Source organism: Octopus sinensis, linkage group LG16 (assembly GCF_006345805.1).
Source record: "Octopus sinensis linkage group LG16, ASM634580v1, whole genome shotgun sequence".
NCBI classification, from domain to species: Eukaryota; Metazoa; Mollusca; class Cephalopoda; order Octopoda; family Octopodidae; genus Octopus; species Octopus sinensis.
Genome location: NC_043012.1, coordinates 27,743,863 through 27,768,929, shown reverse-complemented (window position 1 = coordinate 27,768,929; position 25,067 = coordinate 27,743,863). Strand labels below are relative to the sequence as shown.

Below are 25,067 nucleotides of genomic sequence, written 5' to 3'. Positions count from 1 at the left end.
AATGTCAAACTCACCAGTCTAACTATGTTATCTCCTCAAACAATCTTATAAAAGAAATTGTTTAATTTTGAAAAAAAGCACAAAACTGAAGACAAATTATTCATTACCTCATTTTCTGTGAACATAGCAACTAAGTCAGATTGTACTGAAACTGACCGACACACCAGGAAAAGGATCTTTATAGCTGATAATGCATGTTGATATAACTGGTTGTTATAAATGACAAACCTTAAAACAGAAAGAACATGAAAGCAATTTATTTTTATGATTTCATTTTTATATACAGACAATTAATTAGAAGAAATATTATTATAAAAGAAAATCTTAGCTCACTTGGCAATGTTAACAAAATGGTCAGGTTTCCCTGTAGCTGGGTTCACTCCACGCATCAGCCTGTCTAAACAGACAACAACAATTGATGACCCAGATTCTCGAATTGCAGCCAAAAATGCATCTTCTTTCTCCAAAGTAATCTCTATCATACGCAAACAATAGAGGCATGCTTTCTCAAGAGATGCTCTGCCTGTAATTCGAAACAAAGATTAATATTTTAAAGAAGTTGTTTATATGAAAATAATACTAAAATAATACAAATCATACAAGTGATTAATAATTATAGAGTATATTTTATGGTATTTCTTCTGTGTTGCATCCTACACAACTGTGCTATTTCCATCAATACACCATAAAATAACCATCAGTAAAATATTATATTTACCAATAAAGTATTTTATAGGGTATAACCCCTCTAATGGACAACTGTGCAATGAACAATTGAAGCCTAATAATTACAATGATCAATAAAAACAACAAAAATTTCTGAGTTTATACCCTATGTTTTACTCTTTTACTTGTTTCAGGCATTTGACTGAGGCCATGCTGGAGCACAGACTTCTATTCAAACAAATCGACCCCAGGACATACTCTTTGTAAGCCTAGTATTTATCCTATCGGTCATTATGGGGACGTAAACACACCAACATCGGTTGTCAAGTGATGGTGGGGAAATAAACACAGACACACACACACACACACATCATCATCGTTTAACGTCCGCTTTCCATGCTAGCATGGGTTGAACGATTTGATTGAGGGCTGGCGAACCAGGCTTCAATCTTGATCTGGCAGAGTTTCTACAGCTGGGTGCCCTTCCTAATGCCAGCCATCCCGAAAGTGTAGTGGGTGCTTTAACGAGCCACCAGCACAGGGCCAGTCAGGCGGTACTGGCAACAACCTCGCTCAAATCTTTTACACATTCCACCGGCACAGGTGCCAGTAGGGCAATGCAGGTAACGATCACACTCAAATGGTGTCTTTTACGTGCCACTGGCACGGAGGCCAGGTAGCCACTCTGACAACGATCACGCTCGGATGGTGCTCTTAACACCCTACTAGCATAGGGCTCAAGTGCCAGTAAAGCGATGCTGGTAACGATCACACTCGAATGGTTGCTTTTATGTGCCACTGGCATGGAAGCCGGTTAGTCACTCTGTCAACGATCACACTCGTATGGTGCTCTTTGCACCCTGCTAGCACAGACGCCAGTCATCGATTTTGATTTCACTTGGCTCAACAGGTCTTCACAAGCAGAGTTTTAGTGACCAAAGAAGGAAAAGTTACGCATAAGCGGGCTGGTTACACCCCTGGCATAGGCCACGAGATTATGGTCTCATTTGGCTTGCCGGGTCTTCTCGAGCACAGCATATTTCCAAAAGTCTCGGTCACTAATCATTTCCTTGGTGAAGCCTAAAGTTCAAAGGTCGTGCTTCACCACTTCATCCCAGGTCTTCCTGGGTCTACCTCTTCCACAGGTTCCCTCAATGGCTAGGGTGTGGCACTTTTTCACACAGCTATCCTCATCCATTCTCGCCACATGACCATACCAGCACAGTTGTCTCTCTTGCACACCACATCTAATGCTTCTTAGGTCCAATATTACTCTCAAGGTACTTACACTCTGTTGAGTATGCACACTGACATTACACATTCATCGGATCATACTGGCTTCATTCCTCAGCAGTCACAGCCCATGTTTCACTGCCGTGTAGCATGGCTGTTCGTACACATGCGTCATACAGTCTACCTTTTACTCTGAGCGAGAGGCCCTTTGTCACCAGCAGAGGTAAGAGCTCTCTGAACTTTGCCCAAGCTATTCTTATTCTAGCAGCAACACTTTCAGAGCACCCTCCTCCGCTACTGACTTGGTCACCTAGGTAACAGAAGCTATGAACTATTTCTAGTTCTCCTCCCTGGAATGTGGTGGAAGTTGTTCTCTGTGCATTTTCAGAGTTTATTGCTCCCAAGCATCTGCCACATACAAAAACTATCTTCCCCATTAGCCTTCCTTTGATATTACAGCACCTTATGTGTCCATAGCTTACACTGGGTACATCTTATAGAGTTTCTACCTACGCCTCTACTACAGATTGAGCAAGGCCATCAAAGTGTATATATACACACATATATGTATATACACACTTTGATATGTTTCAGCCAGTATTGGCCCTGGCCATGTCTAACTTAATAGCACCACCTGGCAAGGTCATTCAAATCAGGAATCAAACAACATGGTCCACTCAAGGAGAGAGTTATTGTTTGCAGGTACATATCCAGGTGTAGGAGGTTTACCTAGGATTTTTTTAAGGAATTTGTCCAAAGACTTCTTGAACTTTATGGCATCGGTTTCTGCTTTAATGGGTTTTGGTGCAATGTTAAAGAGAGCGGGGCCAATTGCGGTGAAATAATTGTGCCGTGGGTCCAAGTCTTGGGTCAGTTTCCATCTACCAAATCCACTCACAAGGCTTTGGTTGGCCCAAGGCTATAGTAGAAGACACTTGCCCAAGGTGCCACGCAGTGGGACTGAATCCAGAACCATGTGGTTGAGAAGCAAGCTTCTTACAAAACAACCACAGCTTATGTGAGTAGTTTTAAAATTTATTTTGTCACATTGATACTAGAAGTGGAAAAGTATTCATGAAAATTAAATCAAATTCCATAAGAAAATTTGCAACTTGCCTTCTAAAGTCTGGATCTCATTCAAGCAGAGTGTACCCAGTCTAAATGGTACTTGGAGACACTTGGTTCAGATTTACAAGTAGAGTGATTATGAGCCAGCAAATTGAGGGCACATAACATAGACAACATTACACAGAAAGCTGAGAATAGTTGCATTTGCACTCTATTTTAACAAATACATGTCTTCACAAATAAGAACTATTCTATTATGAAAAAGTGTTGTAGCTTCAATTTTGGCTAAACTTCGCACATAGAGAGAAACATAGTAATGTTAACAAATTAAGCTATTTGTACTAGTTTATGAAATTATACTAAAACAATTTACAAGTAATTTAAATAAAAATAATTTTAAAAATAAACTCACCAGGAAAGTCCACATATGTTGCAAACTGCACTAGGGAATCATTCAATATCTTGAGAATCTATAAAAGATATTTAAAAAGAAAAAAACTAACATGCAGTTTTGTTGAGATAATTCAGTAGGTGGAAACTGAAAGGAATCCATTGTGTGTTTGTGTGTACCCTAGTTTAGACACCCAATAATGATTATGAGTCCATTTGTCTGACATGTAAAGCTGTTCATTTTCCTGTTGGCGACAAGGAAGGCAGCCAGCTGTAGAAAAATCAGCCTTAACAAATTCTGTCTGGTGCAAGCATGGAAAAGTGGAAGATGAATAATGATGATACAGTTAAGTAATATAGTTAAACTAACATAAAATTATATAATAGCCTCTGGAGCACATTGGCAACTCATTTTACATGCCAAGGTTGACTTAGCCTTTCATCTCTTTGGGCATTCATAAAATAAGTATTATTTGAGCACTGGGGTCAATGTAATTGACTTATCCTCTCCCTTGAAATTGCTGGCCTTGTGCCAAAATGTGAAATCAATATTTAATCAAAATTTCAGTAACTTTGCAGATTTTGCTTGTATATGTAACTAGTAGTATGGCCCGGCGTTGCTCGGGTTTATAAGGGAAATAACTATATAAGCAATTTTAGAGAGTCACTTCCCTTATATAAAACCGAGCGAAAAATGGATTAAAAATGCGGAAAAATGATGGTAATTTTTTTTTAAATCGTAGACACACACTAATACCCAGAAGGGCTCAATATGAATCATGACTATAAGATACTCGCTTTTGGTTAAACTGCACCGCAAAATGTGGGAGTAGTTAGGAATCTAAATCGAAGGGGACAGACACTCACACAACTACAGTTTTATATATAAAGATTACAGTAGTTTCAAGATAAAATACGGCAACAGATAAAAGCATCATTTGTTAAGTTGTGCTCTATACACCACTTACATAATAAAGTTACAGTTACTTTACAAAATCAGCTAAAATGTGCACTTTTATAAACATTTAATTGAAATATATGGCATTTCAATTAGAAATGTGCTAACGAAAAGGTAAACATTTACTTTTCAACTCTGATCATGCCTTGTATATGAGGTACAGTAAGAACAAAACATATCCAATGGTCATTTTGCCTGCTACCAAACATCAATTTTCAACAAAACTTGTAATGTTTATTTATCAATGTGATTTGCAGAACACAATTTAACAAATCTGCTGCATAACATTTGTCTTGAAGTGACTATAATTACAGGTGAATTCAACTAGAAAATGGGACATTTAACATTGGATATACAACAAAATTTAAATATAAAAGAATTGTTCAGATTACTGGATTATCAGTTGAACTTAAAAATGCACAGGTGACGCAAGGAAGAAATTTAAAAAATGGAATAAACATATCATCCACAAAATGAAATAAACTCACACATATACATAATACTCAGAAACATATAATAATGATTCACAATACAAACTGATAAAAATTTGTCACTCACTTATCAGGTAAATTACAAGTAAAAGAAAAATATAAACAAGGTAAATTTGAAAAAGTCTTTTATAAAATCAAATCACAGATATATATCATCATCATTTAATGTTCATTCTCCATGATGGCATGGGATGAACAGTTTGACAAGATCTGGCAAGCAAAAGGGCTGCACCAGTTTGTTTTGGTACAGTTTCCATTACTGGATTCACTCCCTAACACCAAACACTTTACAGAGCATACTGGGTGTCTTCATATGCCACTGGCACAGGTACTCCTTACATGGTGCCAGTATAAGTACTTATGTGGCGTTGGCATGGGTGTCTTTTATGTGGAGTCAGCAAAAGTGCATTTGACACATCACCAATGCCTGCACGGTTACAAAGTGGCTTGCAAGACTAGGACGTCTCAGCTGAGAGAGAGAGAGGAACTAAGAGAAGTGGTTACGTGCCAGGTGAGTGGATGAAATATGATAAAAAATCAGGGATAACTGTCTTACTACAGAAGAGATACTTGGCTACCCCAGTAGGACAAGTGGAGAGAGGTGTGAAAGAGAGAGAGACAAAGCCATGCTTGAGTACAGAAGAGATACTTGGCTATCCTAGTAGCTATCCTTGGCTATCCTGCCTCCCTCGGCCCCTCCTTAGAGGGGCCGAGGGAGGCAGGAGAGAGAGAGAGAGAGAGAGAAAAAAAGACAGACAGTCAAGAGAGAGAGAACAGGCTTACCAGTAGGAACAGGGAGGTGGGGGATACAGAGGGGATAGAGGAGATTTGCCATGTGTGAAGGAAGATAGCAAGTGATGCTGAGAAGAAACTGGAGGGGCCTGCAGAGTGTGTGTGTATGTGTGTGGTTGTGAAGGGGGGAAGGGTTATGGCCATAGAGGACATGCCTGTATGTGTGGATGGCCACGATTTTACTTAGCTTGACATAGCTTCTCAAGTACAGCAAATTACATGAAGTTTCAGTCCCTTGTTACCTCCTCCGTGAGGCCTAAAGTATGCAGGTACTTTCTCGTCCCAGGATCTACCCCTGTCACATGTCTCTCTTCACATGTCCTCCACATTTAGGGATTGGTACTTCTTTATGCAGTTGTCCTCATCTATATACATCATATGACCATTCTAACACAGTCTTTTCTCCTGCATACTACATATGATGCTTCTTATACCCAGTGCTTCTTGTAGGTCCTTTTCACTGTGCTACATGCACACTGGCATAACCCATCCAGCAGAGCATGCTGGCCTCGTTTCTTTCAAGTCTTCACATGTCCTCAGTAGTCTTATTGCCATGTAGTGTGGCTGTTTGTACACAGGTATCATCACAATGTGCCTTTCACTCTGAGGGAGAGGCCCTTTGTTATCAACAAAGGTAGTAGCTTTCTGAACTTATCCCAGCCCGTCATTTTGGCAACTATGCTTTCAGAACTACTTCTTCCACTGCTAACTTGCTCACCAAGGTATGGAAACTATCTACTACTTTCTAAGCATCCTCCTGGACATTTGAAGGAGTCCATTTTCTGTGCATTCCTTCAACTGGCACATCTGACACAAAGACTACTTTCTCTGTTAAATTCCTGGTACTGCTGCACCTCTTATGTGTCCATAGCTTGCACTGAGTATACTGTATGGAGTTTCTCTTGACACCTTTTCTACATATCAAGCAGAGCCATCTACCTGAAGGGATCAGTGACTTGTCTGTTTTCTTACTTACTAGGACTTTAGTCTTTACTAAATTAACTCTCAGGCTCTTTGATTCCAGACTGTGCTTCCATACCTGAAATTTCTTCTCTAGTTGTGGTAGTGATTCAACAATAAGAACAAGGTCATCAGCATAGAGGAGGAGCTCCCAAGGGCAGCCAGTCTTAAATTCCTCTATAATGGCCAAGAGGACAATGATAAACAAGATAAGGCTAAGAACCAATCCCTGGTGGACTCCTACTTGTACACTAAATTCCTTGCTATACTCATTGGCAACTTTTACCTTACTGACTTTTACAGCTGTCACCACCCACTCATTTATCCCTAGCTTCTGCATTGCTCACAAGAGAGTAGGGAACCCTATCAAAGGCTTTCTCCATGTCAACAAAGCCAAATGCAAAGGTTTATTTACAACTAAGTATCTCGTTGCCTTACCAGGAAGATAGCATCAGTAGTGCTTCTTCCTGGCACAAAACCAAACTGCATCTCATCTAGGATAACTCCCCGTTTATAACTTTCAATGCCAGGTTCAGCAATTTGGTACCTCTGTAATTATTTCAGTCAAAGCATCACCTTTATCTTCGTAACAGTTGACTATAATGCTGCTACATCAACCATTTGGTATAGCTGCCTTGTTGACAACCTGATTAACTACATGGGTAACCAGGCCTTATCCCGCCTCCATCAGATATTTTAAGCATCTCAGCAGTAATTCCTGATGAACCAAGTGCTTTCCCTGTCTTGATATCCTTAATTGCTTTATCTAAGCTACTGTTAATTCAGGTAGCCAGTCCCTCTGATGGATTCATGTTAGGCAAACTCTCTTTCTCCCATGCATTCTCTACATTTAGCAGCCTTTCCAATGCTCTTTCTTTGCAGAATCACTAACTGCAAATGAGCCATCATCTATGCAAATGCACTTCTCTTCTAAAACATCATGATTTTCTCTGATACTATCTTGCAATCTGAAACACCTGTGGTCCTCACACAGCAGAGCACTGGCAAACTTCTTTCTTTCTGCTTCTCCTCAGACTAGATATACCAGTCTCTTCAAGCTAACTAATATAGTTCTCAGCTATCACCACCCTTCCAGTCCTTCCACCACCATCTCACTCTAGATCTGGTTGGGATTTTGAACCAGCCACAAACGTGGTCTGTGGCTCTCAGTAAGTTGTCCCATAGGAACTTCCAGTTGTCCTCTATGTCTGTAACTCCTCTTCCTTCACTTTAAATGCTTCCATTAGGACATCTCTAAATCTCTGATTATTCAAAGTTACCAAATCCTTCTTTTTCCAGACTGGTCTGCTTCATGGAATCCTTCTAGCCTGAAGACTGAAGTCACTAATGATTAACCTACACTGAGGGATACATAGTTCACCAGGGATGGTCTTTACATTTATGAGTAACCATATATATTGCTTCCTGGTGAGAAAGTAGTAAATCTGGCTAGTGTGGCTACCAAATTCATAGTATGATTACCAGGTGACTGGCTGGATTCCTGAATTAGGTTATTACACACACACACACCACAATATTTCTATCATGGAAACTTGTAAAACACCCCACTCTACATAATACAATTTTGCAGAATGCAATCTTGAAGGTTGTTTCAACTAACTTGTCCACTGGAATCTTTCCTTTTTTTGATGAAGGCATTCACAGAATTGCCATTCAGTGACCCTCAATTGTTTCGAATTTATGGAGATCAGCTGAAACGAAAGGGGTGCCATTTTCATCCACACGTTGTTGTGCAGATGTAGGTAGAAAATTGAGTTGCCTCTTATCTCTGTATGTGGTAACTAGCAAGTTTCTTTTCTGACGTTGGATTATTTCACCTCCTTTAGCATTTTTTTTTTTTCAATATCCAACAGCATCCTTTTCATACTTGCAACAACTGTGGTATATGTATATGCTGACCCAGCTTCTAAATCCACCCCAAGTTTGACTGAACTAAAAAATAAAGAGATAATATATAGCCCTGGTTATGGTAAGGGTGTGATGAATCCCAAACCACATGGCTTACATTTCAGTCTCTTTTCCCCATAAGAAAATCGATTTGCTTCACAAATCTTTCAAACTTTGCTCCTCCATTTTGTTGGCTTTCAGAGCATCTACTGTCAGAAACATACTCAACCTTTATAACCCACCATACCTTTAAGAGAGAGATCTCTCCCTGGTCTGTACAATGTTTCATATGTATTTTGAACATAGTTAATGAAGGGTCTTATTTCAAATAAAACATCAAAGATCAGTTCTCCATGTACTGATGAACTTCAAGTGTCTCTTACATGCAGACACTGTGTTAAAAACCAAGGCCTTGTTATAATACTGGAAACATAGTGATCTCCAAAAGATTCATTGCTGCTCCAGTTGTTTGTAATTCTGAGAAGCTTACTTACCCACCATAACAATATTAATTGCAAAAACTATCTGTTTCATATCTTTGTTTATATTCTGCATAACAATTTGTTTCCACAGTAATTTTTATCAACAAACTAATAGCTTTCTTTCCTGGAAAATACTGTGACTAGTTCCAATCTCTTCAGAAAAATCTTTAAGAACCACAGTTTTCAAACTTTTACTCCATTCAAGTGCAAATCCATTTTTCTTTCTGGCTATTGTTGGAATCACTGGTTTCACTTCTGGAAACTGAAATATCCCATTCATAATCACACACCATGGGCTTTTTAGGTTCATTGTAAATTTCATTTAATTTCTCCATGTTTTCTACTAAAAATACTTCAAATTCTGATACACTTCTTGACAATACAAAACTGACATCCATTTTGCATCATTATTAAAAAGAAAATTAGTGTAGAAAAATTTGGAAAAAATTAGTGTAGAAAAAATTTGGAAAAAATTCACACCCTAAATAATGTTGGATACTGGTTGTTTACATAGTAAAATAATGTAATTTCAAAACTTTACTAACAAGATTTGCACTGAATTTTTCATGTAAATATCAATAGGCTGTTTTGGGCATATATAGGGAAGTTAGTGATATAAGCTTTTAAAATACGTGGGCATCTATAGGCAGGTTGGCAATAAAAAGGTTAAATGAAAGCCATTGAATGACCAAATGACTGTCTAGAAGTTGCATGTTACATAAACAATATTGGATGTTGTGGGATTAGTTTTTGGAAAATGAGAAGTGAGAAATTCAGAAGATCAATGAGTTATCATGACAATCTAGCAATATATCAAGAATCAGAGTTTATATAAAGTTGTTGAAAAGAAAAAAATTAATATATTTTGGTTTTCTTAACCTAATTCAACATACCATTTGTAGTAGTCCTGAATCATTGAGCATTAGAATTAGCAAAACATGTCCAGGTAGCCTATTCAGCATAGCCATATTTTCTCCTTGTCCTATCTGAGATTCTCCAATAAAATGTTCTGGCTGAATTTTATGTTCACATAATATCTTGTAAAGAATTTCCACCACTCTAATAGCAACATCCCACTAGAAATAAAACAAAAGAGAAAAATTAACACAAGTAATCAAACATATATTTAATTTATAGAATGTAATTAACAAAATAATAAGTTAGAGTTAATGATTAGATGTGAAGTGCACAAAGACATCAGGTACATATCCTATGTAAGGAGAAGAGGATAGTTCATGTCCGATAAGACTCAGGAGAATCAAGTGATCTAGTTAAAGAGCTTTGCGAACAAACTGAAGTACCCTGAGGAGAATGGCATACTCCAGTTTTTCTCAGATGAAAAGAACTTTATCCAAAATAAAAAAAAAAGTGAACAGGAGGAAGACAGATGGCACTGCACCAGCCCCCACTGAAGTACCTCCACTACTACACACATGAAGTTCCCACCATATGTGATGGTCTTGAGAGTTGTGAATAATGAGAGGCATGTCATACATCCTCACATTTCCCTGCAAGGTCTTAGGGTTAATGCAGCAGTCTACTTTGAGACAATGGAGACGGCTGTCAAACTCTGGATTGAAAGAGTTGCTTGGGGAAGGCCATACCTGTCCCAACAAGACACTGTTCTCTCTCACACAGTCTGCAGGAGTGGATGGCTGAACATTTTCAGGATCATGTTACTCCTAACATTTGGGTTTCTAGCTCTGTTGATTTAAACCCTCTAGACTACTGTGTCTGGAGTAACATTCAGAGAGAGACCAACAAGCATGCCAAGACTTCTGTGATATCTGCTGTTGTGCATGTTATGATTAACATGAATAAATATTATCTGATCAATGTCAAGCCAGTAATTGAGGCAGATGGTAGTTTCAGTGATGAGCATAAGGATCTAGGTACCAAATTCTATAAAAAAATATATTAGTTTCTTTAATATTTTTGTTTTCCTTAAATTAAAATTTTGTTCGAAAATAGTTGAATTAATATGAAATTAAAATTTTGTTAAATAGTTGTGCAAACACACACACACACACACACACACACACACACACACACACACACACACACACACACAACACACACACACACACACACACACACACACCACACACACACACAACACACACACACACCACACACACACAACTTTTATTACTGGCTTATAAATTTAGCTGCCATGGAAATGTCATATTCTTAAGTTGCTGGTAATGTTTGTCATGTATTTTTACAATAATTTCAGTGAGTTATTTTTGTCTCATATCACTTTGAAAATGACACACACTTCATGACTAAATCATTAATTCTGAAGCTGAATTAGTGAAGTTTTCTCTCTTAATAAAATATTCAAAGAGATTTCATTGCAACAATGGAATTGAAGAGACAGAAATTTATAGAAAAATTCACCACAATACTGTAAATGTATGAGTTTTCAAAACTCATACAATTGAATAGAGAAAAGGGAGAGAGTTTCAATAAGATTATTTAATAGTTCCCTTGAGGTGTTGGAAGTGAATACAATTAGAAAGAAAGGTCAGAAACACTGCCTTCCTGAGAAATGGAGATACATTATAGCACATTTCCAGAGATGAGGTTGTATCCCTGTAAAGAGAGATTGAAGAATTTGAAGATGATGGGAGCACACTGTTTGAAGGTAATAGAGAAGGAAACTATCACAGCTATTTGCCTCGTTGGTTTGAAGTGCTCAGAAGTACTTGTGCATTTGGTGTGCATGGTGGTGAACTTGAAGGAGTAAAAGTAGATTGTGCTTTCAGATGTTTATGTAGTGGTTGGGTAGAAAGGGATAGTTAGGGAGATTTACCTGTGTGTGCAGATGGGTGTAAAATGGGCAGCAAATGGAACGGTTTTCTACATTCCTGCATCTATTAGATTATGCAACTACTGTATTCCATGCCCAAGAAGAATAACCACCCTGACACTAACAAATATTAATCTATTGGTTTCATTTGCAATATCTCAAAAGTAATGAGTAAAGTTGTTAATTAACTTCTCTAACAATGCAAGTCACTCTTTTTCTCTCCCATTAAAGACTACCAGGTTTGTGGAACACATTTCTACTATGTTACCCAGCAGTGTCCCATTGCTCTTGCGAAATTCAGCAAAAATATTTACTATACTTGATATTAGCAAAGCATTTGATTGTATCTTGTTCAAAAATCTCCTTGCTAAACTGCCCACTGACAGGCTTCATCCAACTTCTATTTCTTGGCTGGAAGCTTCCTATCAGATCACCAAGCACATATGGTAGAATCTCACACATACTCTAACTCTGATGTAGTCTAAGATTAGTTTATGACCTCAACACTCTTGCTTTTGTGCATTAAGGACCTGTTCATTGTCATTTCTACAAACACTCACTGATATGTGGATATAACCCGTATTAAACATGTAGTGTACTCCATTCTGAAGATTAGCCTTCTTCCTTAGAGCCTGGAATACTTCAGAAATGAACAATTGCTGAGTCTCTACCTGGAAATTCCTGTTACTACACACAAAAGCATCCAAGACTGCACTGAAAAACCTTCATGTTAATCGCAAAGGACTCACCTACCATCACATACCAGCCTCTTGCCAACAGACATGAATGTCTTTTCACTTTATTCTACAGCAATAGAGCTCACAGTATCATATTGCTACCTGAACACACCTGAAACAAATTCAATGTCTTCCCCTTCCAGGCCCCAAACCAACTACTATACCCAATTTTTCCCCACCCACATCTTTCATATTTTTCTGCAGTCAAGACATCAACTGCACAAACCTGAAGAGTCTCAGAGGACCTGCAAAGATCCTAAGCTCAGTAGATACTTCCTGAATCACAACTTCCAAAATAAAATACATGAAAGGTGCATTTTGTTTAAAGATTTTATTTACATACAGATTAGTGCTAAGTAGTGTTATTTGTGTCAGAATGCTTGTATTAAAAGAGACAACACAGTTCAATAACATAAAATGTGAGAGAGCTTGCTATAACAGAGAAATCAAGTAATTAGTTTTGGTTATCATATATAAATATTTTTTTGCAGAAAAACAAAAGCCTTGATGGTAGCTGAGGGTGTTTTCATTTAGCTTATAGTAAGTACTATCAGTATATTACAAGTACAGCTGTAACACAGCTTTTAGTACACATCTCGGAGGTTTTGCTGATTTCTGAGTTGTTCACTCAGTAGTAAATGTAGAGGACACACTAATGGGGATTATCCATGAAATAACTTTTATATTTGAACTATATATTCTTATTATTAGCCATATAGCAAAGCCTGCTAAATATTAGAGTTAGTAATCCAGCTTTCAAACTCCTAAGCACCCAACTTCTATATTAAATGGAAAAAATAAAACTTACCTTTTCTGTTGGATTCTTGTAAGCTCTTGAAAAGCATTTAAGGAATACTCCATCAATAATGAAATCCAAATAAGGTTGAAAACCGGGAGATCTGTGTCCAGCACCTAAACCAGCTGGAATGGAATGATCAATTAAGGTACTGATCAGGCTAAGAAAAGCTCTCGTTAAAACATATTCTTCATTACGGCTTTCAACCTCTTCTAATTCAGTCTAGAAGATACAGGACAAAAAATAAATAAATAAATAAATAAAAACAACAAATCTCAAAAAGACAAAATCTACATCAGAGATAAAAAAATGATCTTATGCCAAAGAATCAAGTAAACCATTTGTCAAACAAGCAACAGTTATGTTATCTATGGTTTGAAGTTTTGTGGCTGTACATACACATATAGGCCATAATATTTTAGTGTAGCATTGTGTGAATGATTATGTGTAAATTAGTTACATTATATGTATGACTATGAGACAGGAAATACAGAAACATACATATATACATACACAGAATATAAAAAATTTGGAGAAGAAATAATCTAGTTTTCACTAGATTCCCTTTCAAGACTCAATACACTGTCAATTTCTCTATCCTTAGTTACTTTCTTTTTAAGTATTGAAAATTAAAATAGCCTGTTCGAAATACATGATGAGTTATTATTTTTGCATTTCTGATTTGTAATCACTGTTACAAAACTGAAAGCTCAATAAACATGTGGAAAAGTTATAGAAATAAGAAAAATGAAATACTAAACACCCTTTTCTTTTGAGAGACATTCACATTGTAACAAATGGTCAATGTACAAGTGCTATTAACTCTAACATAATAAGAAGATTCAAATAAGTATTTTGATTTTAATATTAAAATGTAAATTTAGACAATTAACCCTTTCGTTACTATATTTCTGACCAAAATACACCCCTCATGAGTTTCAATTAAATTCTAAAATAATCATGAATCTAGGCTTGTTTCATTAAATAACTGTAACTTTTTTACTTATCAACATAATGTGATACTTGGAACATAATTAAAGAAAGGGCTCTTAATCAATTCTATTGCATAACTTTTGTCTCAAAGTGACTTTAATTACAGGTAAATCCAGGTAAATTGAGCAAAAGGTAAAAATATAAAAATTTTAAATTGAGCAAAAGGTAAAAAATTAAAATTTTGTTTAAACATCACTATAGAAAATGAATCATCAGCTAATATTCAAATGGGTATGCAACAAAATTTTGATAAAGAAGAATTGTGCACATCACTATATCATCAGTTGAATTTAATGCACAACAGGTGTACCATAAAGGTGGAATAAACTGAAATATTGGAATCCACCGTAAGTTTGACCGAACTAAAGAAATCGGTCAAAAAATAATATACGGCCCTGGTTATGGTATGGAAGTGATAAATTCCAGACCACATCGTTCCCTAGGCCATGCTGAGTAACATTTTCCCTGTATAAAAACTAAATCCACGCAGTACCCAGTAATTTGCTTCACAAATTTTCCGAAATTTGATCCCTGATTTTGTGTTTGTTTACGCATTGATCGCTTCAAACAATAACTTCCAGACCACATCGTACCCTAAGCCATGCTGACTAACATTAGTTTCCCTGTATAAAAACTAAATCCACAACAGTACCCAGTATTTGCTTCACAAATTTTCCAAACTTTGAACCCCCATTTTGTGTTTGTTTACAATCTGCGTAAATTTGTTTTTCGAAGTGATCGCTTCAAACTAGCATACTGACAAAAATAAAAGTCTAATGATTTCACTTCCTAAGAAAGGCTATAGATAAACTTTATTTCCTCAGAAAAATTGCTAATAAAAACATTTTCAAAGTTTTTTTTACTTCATTCCGATGTAAAATTGTCTTCGCTGTCGCCTTCGCAGCTTTGTTTCTTTGGAAGGCGCTGCTTTCATTTTCGGATAAAAAAATATTCATTATTTTGTACACCACGTGCTTTAGTACCTATTTCATTCTTTTTCTCGATATCTCCCTATTTTCCGTTGAAAAAGCTTTAAATTCGGAATCAATGCTTGATAACATGAAACTCCTATCCATTTTCAAAGTTGAAGAAATATCGATGCCAAAAAACATGTGGAAAAAAATCTCCCAAAATTCACTGAGTTGAGATATCACTTCAAGCAATGTCGGATACTATAACTTAACTATTTACAATGTGAAATCACATGTTTTAACGAATGTACCAACGAGATTTGGGTTCAAATTTACATTTAAATAACAATAGGTTCTCACGGCCGGGTACGGCCGGCTTGGTATTATGAACCAAAACATTTTACAGCCGGCCACGGCCGGGTTAGTACAAAGCTATATATTTTAATTTAACACAACATTAAATTTCAAATTTACATTCATTTCAGTTTTGTAGTTTTCTTCAAACATTTGATAAATTATGGAATTTTATGCTATTTTAAACATGTAACACACAATGTATGCAGATTTGATATGCACTAAAATTCAATATGTAGAACTCATTTTAAATGGGTACAGGCATGGCTGTGTGATTAAGTTTATAACCCTACTTCACAATACATTGGATATCTTCTACAAATTTTGAACTAAAATTAAGTTGAAGGAAACTATGCAGAATCTGGGTTATACACACACGCAAGCATAAACATTACCAAAAAATGGAAATTGGTGAGAAAACAAAAGTTGTTTTCAAAGTTCCTGAGATATTTGTTCTACATTGTGATATAGATGTCCTCTTGCCACTCATCACTCTCATCCAAATAAGGGGAAGTGCTAAAATTTCTTTTAGGCATTAGAGTGGCACTTCTTCAGACCTACCTGAAAAGCGCACTCTTGTATTGTGTGTCTGCCTGGCTTTGTGTTTTGCTTATATGAGGAGGAAACAAAAAAGTAAATAAAGATAAAAAAGAAAATAGATTGTGAAAAGATGAACAGGGCATGTACAGTGCTAATACTAAAGCAGATAAATGTTTGGTTAGGGAATGAGGAAACAGAAGATGAAGAAGGAGAAGACAGACAGAAGAAGCAGCAAATGAGATAGAAGATGAAGTAGAAGAGGAACAAAAAAAAAGGAAGAAGGAGGAGAAATAGAAAAGGAAGAAGGGGGTTAAGTTGAAGAAGAAAAGTAAGGTATGAAGTGTGATGCAGACAATAACAAGTGATTCCACAATCAGCAGTATCAAATCACAACGGACAACTGAATAGTAATTTTGATGTAGAACCACAACATGAAGTGATGAAATAGATATATATATACATACTTGCAGAGATACCCGGCATTGCTCGTGTTACATGCAATTGAAGAATTAGACTTTTCTGTTATATTTTCTGTAATGAACTGGAATATCTATGAGTGTTATTTCCCTCTTTACACACCCTAAAAATAATTGTAATCGTGCCACATGTATCCCAAACTACTGATTTTTATGAGCATATTCCAAAATTCCAGTCTTACTGAACCTGTTAAAAAGATTTTCCTCTTGAAAAATGATAATCATGGGGCACTAAAATGTGAGAGTTAAGGCCCCTGCTGGGAGTGGGTGTCTTAGTGTCAAGCAGAGAAGTTTAATTGTTGAGAATCTTTTTAACTTGGGTCTTATATCTATTGTTTGAATTTCTTTGAAATAGGAAATGTATGTTCACTGGGTTTGTAAAAGAGAGCAAAGCTACAGGAAACCAAAAGACGAATGATCGCAATAAGCAGTCAGCTACCCTACCCTAGTCGTTACCACTCCCAATGTAGGATTCCTCACCATCCAGGTGACACGCAGAGCCGTAAGATGCATTACGAATCTATAGCAATTGGAAGGGTGGGACCCAACTGAAATAAACATTAACAACTGTGTTGACATGAGGGCTAAGGAGAAATGAAAGTGTCACCTCTGGAGTTTGCAAATGACCACTATACTGATACGTAACTGGACAGGAAAAATTTGCAATCTATAAACGTCTTTGAATAACCAGTCACTCATCTGGGAAGGCCTTGAAATCAATGTTACCATCTGGGGACTATGTGTGACCTAGTGATAATAAAAAGACTGAAAGGAGGTTTGCAATCAACTAACTTTACTCAACACACACACACAAAGATAAATTGATAGATACAACTTAGTGGGCAAACAAAAATATGAGACACAGCCTAGTACTTTTTTTTACATTGATAAGCCTGGTAATTATTCTATTAGTTTATTCTTGTGAAACTAGTAAGTTATGGGGATGTAAATAAATGAACACCTGTTGTGAAGCAGTGATGAGGGAGAAACACAAAGACACACATAGACTTACATATATACATACATGTATAAACAATTGATTTCTTTCAGTTTCTGTCTATAAAATCCACTGACAAGGCTTTGATTGGTTTGAGGCTATAGCAGAAGACACATGCCAAATTACCACACAGTGGGACTGAACTGAGGACCATGTGTTTTGGAACCAGGTTTGTTACCACGCAGCCACACCTGCACCTATGTATGTGTGTGTATGTGTGCGTATGGGTGTATATATATGTCATCACGTGACCGACCAGTCCATCAGATGTAGTTACACATTGCTGGTCACAATGCGTTCACATTGTTTTAGCCTTCGAATGACGCCACCCCACTGGCTAAGCGAGCAGGCCAGTATATATATGTATGCATGTATATATGTGTAAATATTACATGTACATCTATATATATATACATCTACACATACATGTATACATATACAGCTATACATAAACAGCTATACATATACATGTATACATAAACAGCTATACATATACATGTATACATAAACATGTATACATAAACAGCTATACATATATATATATATATACACACACACATCCATATATATATATATATATATATATATATATATACACATCCATATACATCTATATGTATACATCTATATATATATATATATATATATATATATACGCGCGCCCCTCACTGCATGCGTGCACGTGTGTGCCCACGTCTCTAGGTCTAGGTGTGGGATGTTGGAGGATGTGTGTGGGAACGTATGTGCCGCATTATGTCGTACGGGAACGAGAAGATTTGCATCCCCAACCAAGAATTTCGGAAGTAACACATGTCCTTGTGGAAGCTGTTGTGCGCGGCTGAAGAAGGCCACAGACATACATTATGATTTGTTATGAATCTGTCTAATAAAGGCCCGAAACATATGTACCGCTGAATCCTTCGCCTCATGTTTTTATTTTTATTTTTATTTTGATCAATATATATATATATATATATATATATATATACACATCCATATACATCTATATGTATACATCTATATATATATATATATATATATATATATATACATCCATATACATCTATATGTATACATCTATATATATATATATATATACACATCCATATACATCTATATGTATACATCTATATATATATATATATATATATATATATATATATATATATATTATATATATACACACATCCATATACATCTATATGTATACATCTATATATATATATATATATATATATATGATGTTGTCGAAAGGGCAGCTGCTGAGCAACAATCTTTTTTGTGCATGGCACAAAAGATTGTACAGCAGCTGACCTGGCTTCATCAAACCCAAGCCCGCAGGTGGGACTACCCACTATATACAAGACCACCACAGCAAACAGACCCAGGATGGACACCGCCAGCAACAACGTACACCTCACCTCGATGCTCCTACTGAACATCAGAGGGCTGCAAACACTCAGTAACAGGACAAAAATCCCGTTCCTGAGAGACTTTGTTGCATGCAATCAAGCCTTATGCATAGCACTTACGGAAACGCACCTGAAACCGGACATAGCAGATGCGGAGTTACACATACCACAGTATGCTGTACTACGGACCAACAGAAAAGAAAGGAGTCATGGAGGTGTTGCTATGTACATCCGTGAGGACCTCACACCCCAGGTCCTCTTGTCATACTCAAACTCGGTGTGTGACACACTAATTGTACATATTAGGCAACTTGATGTAGTTGTGTGTGCTACATATCGCCCTCCAGATGCCCCAAGCCATGTGGGCAAGTTTGAAGACTGCCTTATAAAAATAGAAGAAGTTCTAACCACATTAGAACAACACATAAGTGTACTTCTTATGGGAGACTTCAATCTGCCCAGTGTCAGATGGCCCGAGGGCCTTTCTCTCCCAGGAATGACAAGATGTGAACGAGGACAGGCGAGGTCCCTCCTGAACCTCATCAACACCCTGTACATGGAGCAGGTAATACTCCAACCAACCAGGGCAGGTAACACACTGGATCTCTGCTTCACAAATGACATGGATCTCATCCATAATGTGAAAGTGACACCGACACTACTCTCGGATCACAACATGATAGAGCTGACCAAAAGAGTACGGGCCAAAAGAGAGCACGGACATGCAGCCTACAAGAAACCCTCAGAATCTTTCCAGCTTGAACTACCATAAGGCAAACTGGAAACAAATTGAGAAAGAGATCCTCAAACAAAACTGGCTTAAATGTCTCTCCTCGCCAGACATCGACGTGAAACTTCAACAATTCATGTCTATAATGCAAGCCATATGCTACAAATGTGTCCCAGAGAGAAAGGCCACTGTACACAAGAACAAAATCCCCAGAGAGAGGAAAATTTTAATGAGACGGCGTACAAAATTTTCAAATCGCCTAAGCAAACAGATTGAAAGCAGTGAAAAGTCCCGCCTAAAAATAAAACTGTTGGAAATCGAAAAATGTCTGCAACTCTCCCATGAAAAAGAAAGAACAGACAAAGAAGCCTGGGCTATAGACAACATAAAATCTAACCCCAGAGCTTTCTACAGGTATGCCAAAGAAACAGCTACGGTGCACTGTAGAATAGGGCCACTCCTCGAAAAGGATGGCACACTTACAGGAAAACCAATGAGGGTAAGTGAAATACTGAATGAGCAATTCAAGAGTGTTTTCACTCCACCCCATGGGCATCTCCAAATCACCAATCCAACTGACTTTTTTACCACTGCAGATATAAAATCAGAGGCGGCGACGATAGATTACATCGATATAAAGGAAGACGATGTAATCAAGGCTATAGATGAAATGAAAACAGACTCAGCTACTGGCCCCGATGGATTCCCGGCAATCCTCCTAAAAGCATGTAAGAGAGTCCTAGCAAGACCACTGCAGTTCCTCTTTCAGAGCTTCCTTGCAGCTGGCAAACTTCCAAGAAAACTGAAGGAAGGTAAAATATGCCCCATTCATAAAGGAGGTAGCAGAGCGGAAGCCAAGAACTACAGACCTATCTCTCTGACCTCACACATCAGCAAGTTCATGGAACGAATAGTCAGAAGGAAGCTGATCACTTTCCTTGAAGAGAATGACTTGCTGCCCAACACCCAACATGGTTTCCGACCAGGGAAAAGCTGTTTAACTCAGCTCCTACAACACTATGACTGGGTGCTGAAACGGCTGCTCAACCACTCAAATGTGGAAGTCATATATCTCGACTTTGCAAAGGCCTTTGATAAAGTCGATCATGGAATGATATGTCACAAACTGCGTGATCTCAACATAGTTGGAAAACTGGGAGAATGGCTTCATGACTTTCTGAAAGATAGAAGTCAGGTGGTAGTAGCCAATGGGGCCACTTCCATTAACACGCAAATAGTGAGCGGTGTTCCGCAGGGCACTGTTCTGGGACCACTACTGTTCATAATGGCCCTCTCAGACATGCCCTCAGCCACGCAGAGAGCCACGATCACAAGTTATGCAGATGATACAAAAGTTTCACAGGCAATACAGAACCCTGAGGACACTAAACACCTGCAATGTGAGCTGGACAAAATATACAAGTGGGCTGAAAAGAATAGCATGCAGTTCAATGCTGAAAAGTTTCAAGCTCTATACTATCAGCATGCAAAACTAAATGCAATACCCAATGAATACACTGGACCCGGAGGAATAGCAATCCCAGAGGCACAATCAGTGCGTGACCTAGGTATTTACATGAGTGATGACGCGACCTTTCGTGTACATGTTGCTAAATTGGCAATGAAATGTAGACGACTGGCCGGATGGATCCTCAGAACCTTTAGAACAAGAGAACAAGAAACCATGATGGTCCTCTGGAGGACACTTGTCCTGAGCCACTTTGACTACTGCTCTCAGTTATGGTCACCATCCAGTGTCAAGTTGATCACAGAGCTCGAGGCGATCCAACGTAGCTACACGAAGAAGATAGCCTCTACGCAGAATGTAAGCTACTGGGAAAGACTCAAGAGATTAAAACTATATTCCCTGGAGCGTAGGCGGGAAAGATATGCCATAATATACATCTGGAAGATCCTGGAGGGACGTGTCCTAAACTTTGGCATCGAGAGTTACGCAAATGCCAGAACTGGGCGCCACTGCGTGGTGCCTAGGACTCCAAACTTGCCATCAAGATGTAGGACAAGATTCTGTGATAGCCTGGGCTTCAGAGGCCCACAGCTCTTCAATATCCTCCCGAAGAACCTGAGAGACCTGCATGGGGTGGATGCAGATGTCTTTAAAATGAAACTGGATCTCTTCCTGTCAGGTGTCCCAGATGAACCAACTTCACGGCAGGAGGTGCAGATGAGGGCAGCTGCATCGAACTCTCTCATGCACCAAATGGCAGTTGCTAAAAAGCTTTCGTGAAGTAAAACCAAGTAGCTACACCAAATGGCGGTGCCCCAGCATGGCCACAGCTCATAAGCTGAAACTAGAATCAATCAATCAATCAATCATATACACATATAAATTTAAATTTAAAATAAGGGTGAAAACCTGAATATTAATTTGATTAATATGAATTGAAAACCAGTGGTGTAGTATCTAAGACCATACCAGATCTTCTAGCAAAATGGATGTCCACTGTTAATGGTTCATCCCTGTTATATAATAGTTTAACTTTAACAGTTTCAGTATTAAAGTGAAAGTATCTGACATTACAATAGGGAGATGTTTTTTCTTTCACTTTTGACACGTAATACTGAAATCGTGGAGAAAATATGATATTGCTCTGGGCTTGCCCTAGGCAAAAAGTTAAAAAGTTAAAAAATGACACTACATGGACCCTAAGTAAGGCATGTGTAAAATTTGAATGAAATTGGTTATGTAGTTCTCAAGTTTTAGGGATTCACACAGACAGACAGACACATTCTCAGTTTCATATATATATATATATATATATATATATATATCATCATTTAACGTCCGTTTTCCATGGTTGGACGGTTTTGACTGAGGGCTGGCAACCAGATGGCTGCACCAGGCTCCAGTCGTGATCTGGCATAGTTTCTACAGCTGGATGCCCTTCATAACGCCAACCACTCCAAAAGTGTAGTGGGTGCTTTTTACATGCCACCTGCATGGGGTCAGTCAGGTGGTACTGGCAATGACCTCACTCGAATCTTTTTACTCATGCCCACAGGCACAGGTGCCATTCAAGCGACATTGGTAATGATCACGCTCAAATGGTGCCCTTTTACGTGCCACAGGTACGGAAGCCAGTTGGCTGCTCTGGCAACGATCACACTCGGATGGTGTTCTTGGCACCCTACTAGCACAGGCATAAGTGCCAGAAAGGCGACGCTGTTAACAATCATACTCGAAAAGCCGCTCTGTCAACGATCACGCTTGTATGGTGCTCTTTGCACCCCGCTAGCATGGATGCCAGTCATCGAAGTGATTTTGATTTTGATTTGATTTCACTTACCTCAACAGGTCTTCACAAGCAGAGTTTAGTGACCAAAGAATGAAAAGTTACGCATAAGCGGGCTGGTTATGCTCCTGGCATAGACCATGGGTTATGGTTTCATCTGCCTTGCCGGGTCTTCTCGAGCACAGCATATTTCCAAAGGTCTCGGTCGCTAGTCATTTCCTTGGTGAGGCCTAATGTTCGAAGTTCATGCTTCACCACTTCGTCCCAGGTCTACCTCTTCCACAGGTTCCCTAAACAGCTAGGGTGTGGTACTTTTTCACACAGCTATCCTCATCCATTCTCACCAGATGACCATACCAGCGCAGTCGTCTCTCTTGCACACCACATCTAATGCTTCTTAGGTCCAACATTTCTCTCAAGGTACTTACACTCTGTTGAGTATGCACACTGACATTACACATCCATTGGATCATACCGGCTTCATTCCTTGCGAGCTCACGCATATCCTCAGCTGTCACAGCCCATGTTTCACTGCTGTGTAGCATGGCTGTTCGTACACATGCATCATACAGTCTACCTTTTACTCTGAGCGAGAGGCCCTTTGTCACTAGCAGAGGTAAGAGCTCTCTGAACTTTGCCCAAGCTATTCTTATTCTAGCAGCTACACTTTCAGTGCACCCTCCTCCGCTACTGATTTGGTCTCCTAGATAACGGAAGCTATCAACTACTTCTAGTTTTTCTCCCTGGAATGTGGCGGAAATTGGTCTCTGCATATTTCCAGTGTTTATCGCTCCCAAGCATCTGCAACATACAAAAACTATCTTCCCAGTTAGCCTTCCTTTGATATTACTGCACCTCTTATGTGTCCATAGCTCACACTGGGTACATCTTATAGAGTTTCTACCTACACCTCTACTACAGATTGAGCAGGGCCATCTACCTCAAGGGATTTGTGGTTTGGCTGCCATCCTACTTATTAGGACTTTGGTTTCAGCTATGTTGATTTTAAGGCCCTTCGATTCTAATCCTTGTTTCCACACTTGAAACTTTCTTCTAGTTCTGATAGCGACTCAGCGATTAGGACAAGGTCATCAGCATAGAGGAGCTCCCAGGGGCATCCTGTCTTGAATTCCTCCGTTATTGCCTGGAGAACTATGATAAATAGGAGGGGGCTGAAGACTGAACCCTGGTGGACCCCAACCTCTACTTTGAATTCTTCAGTGTACTCGTTGCCAACCCTTACCTTACTTACAGCGTCCCTGTACATGGCTTGCACAGATCTCACTAACCATTCATCTATCCCTAGTTTCCTCATTGACCACCAGGTAAGGGATCGGGGGACCCTGTCAAAGGCTTTCTCCATGTCAATGAAAGCCAGGTACAGGGGCTTATCCTTGGCTAGGTATTTCTCCTGCAGCTGTCTTACCAGAAATATGGCATCAGTGGTGCTTTTTCCTGGCACGAAACCAAACTGCATCTCATCCAAGTTTACTCTCTCCCTAATAAGTTGAGCTATGAACCTCTCCGTAACCTTCATTACCTGATCCAACAGCTTGATACCTCTGTAATTATTTGTATCTAGGGCGTCACCTTTACCTTTGTAGTAGTTAACTATTATGCTGCTACACCAGTCATTGGGTATGACTCAGTCGTGTTAACTATACGGGTGACTAGGCTATAGCCGACACTGCCAGATATTTTGAGCATCTCTGTAGTAATTCCTGATGGGCCTGGGGCTTTCCCTGTCTTCATGCTTCTAATTGCTTGACTACCAAGAAACTGCCAACGTGTGTGTGTGTGTGTGTGTGTGTGTGTGTGTGTGTGTGTGTGTGTGTGTGTGGTGTGTGTGTGTGTGTGTGTGTGTGTGTGTGTGTGTGTGTGGTGTGTGTGTGTGGTGTGTGGGTGTGTGTGTGTGGTGTGTGTGTGTGTGTGTGTGTGTGGTGTGTGTGTATTATATTAAATTAAAACCACTATTAGGCAAATCAATCAATGAAAAACTTAAGCCAATACATAAGATTATTTAATTTATATTTTTAAATATATAACAAATTATTAAAAAACATAATATAACACTACGATCGTTTCATGGCCGTTAATTTCTTTAAAT

The 25,067-nt window shown here is 38.4% G+C and overlaps 1 protein-coding gene across 1 annotated transcript in view; it reads right to left on the bottom strand.

Moving 5' to 3' along the window:
* Positions 1-25,067, bottom strand: part of LOC115220281 (nuclear pore complex protein Nup205) — a 222,260-nt gene that overhangs the window by 83,523 nt on the left and 113,670 nt on the right. The window contains exons 14-18 of the mRNA XM_029790391.2: positions 13,306-13,515; positions 9,842-10,024; positions 3,380-3,437; positions 334-523; positions 108-228 (exon numbers count right to left, since the gene is read on the bottom strand). Coding sequence (XP_029646251.1) covers positions 108-228; positions 334-523; positions 3,380-3,437; positions 9,842-10,024; positions 13,306-13,515 — 762 coding nt within the window. The remainder of the gene's footprint in view (positions 1-107; positions 229-333; positions 524-3,379; positions 3,438-9,841; positions 10,025-13,305; positions 13,516-25,067) is intronic.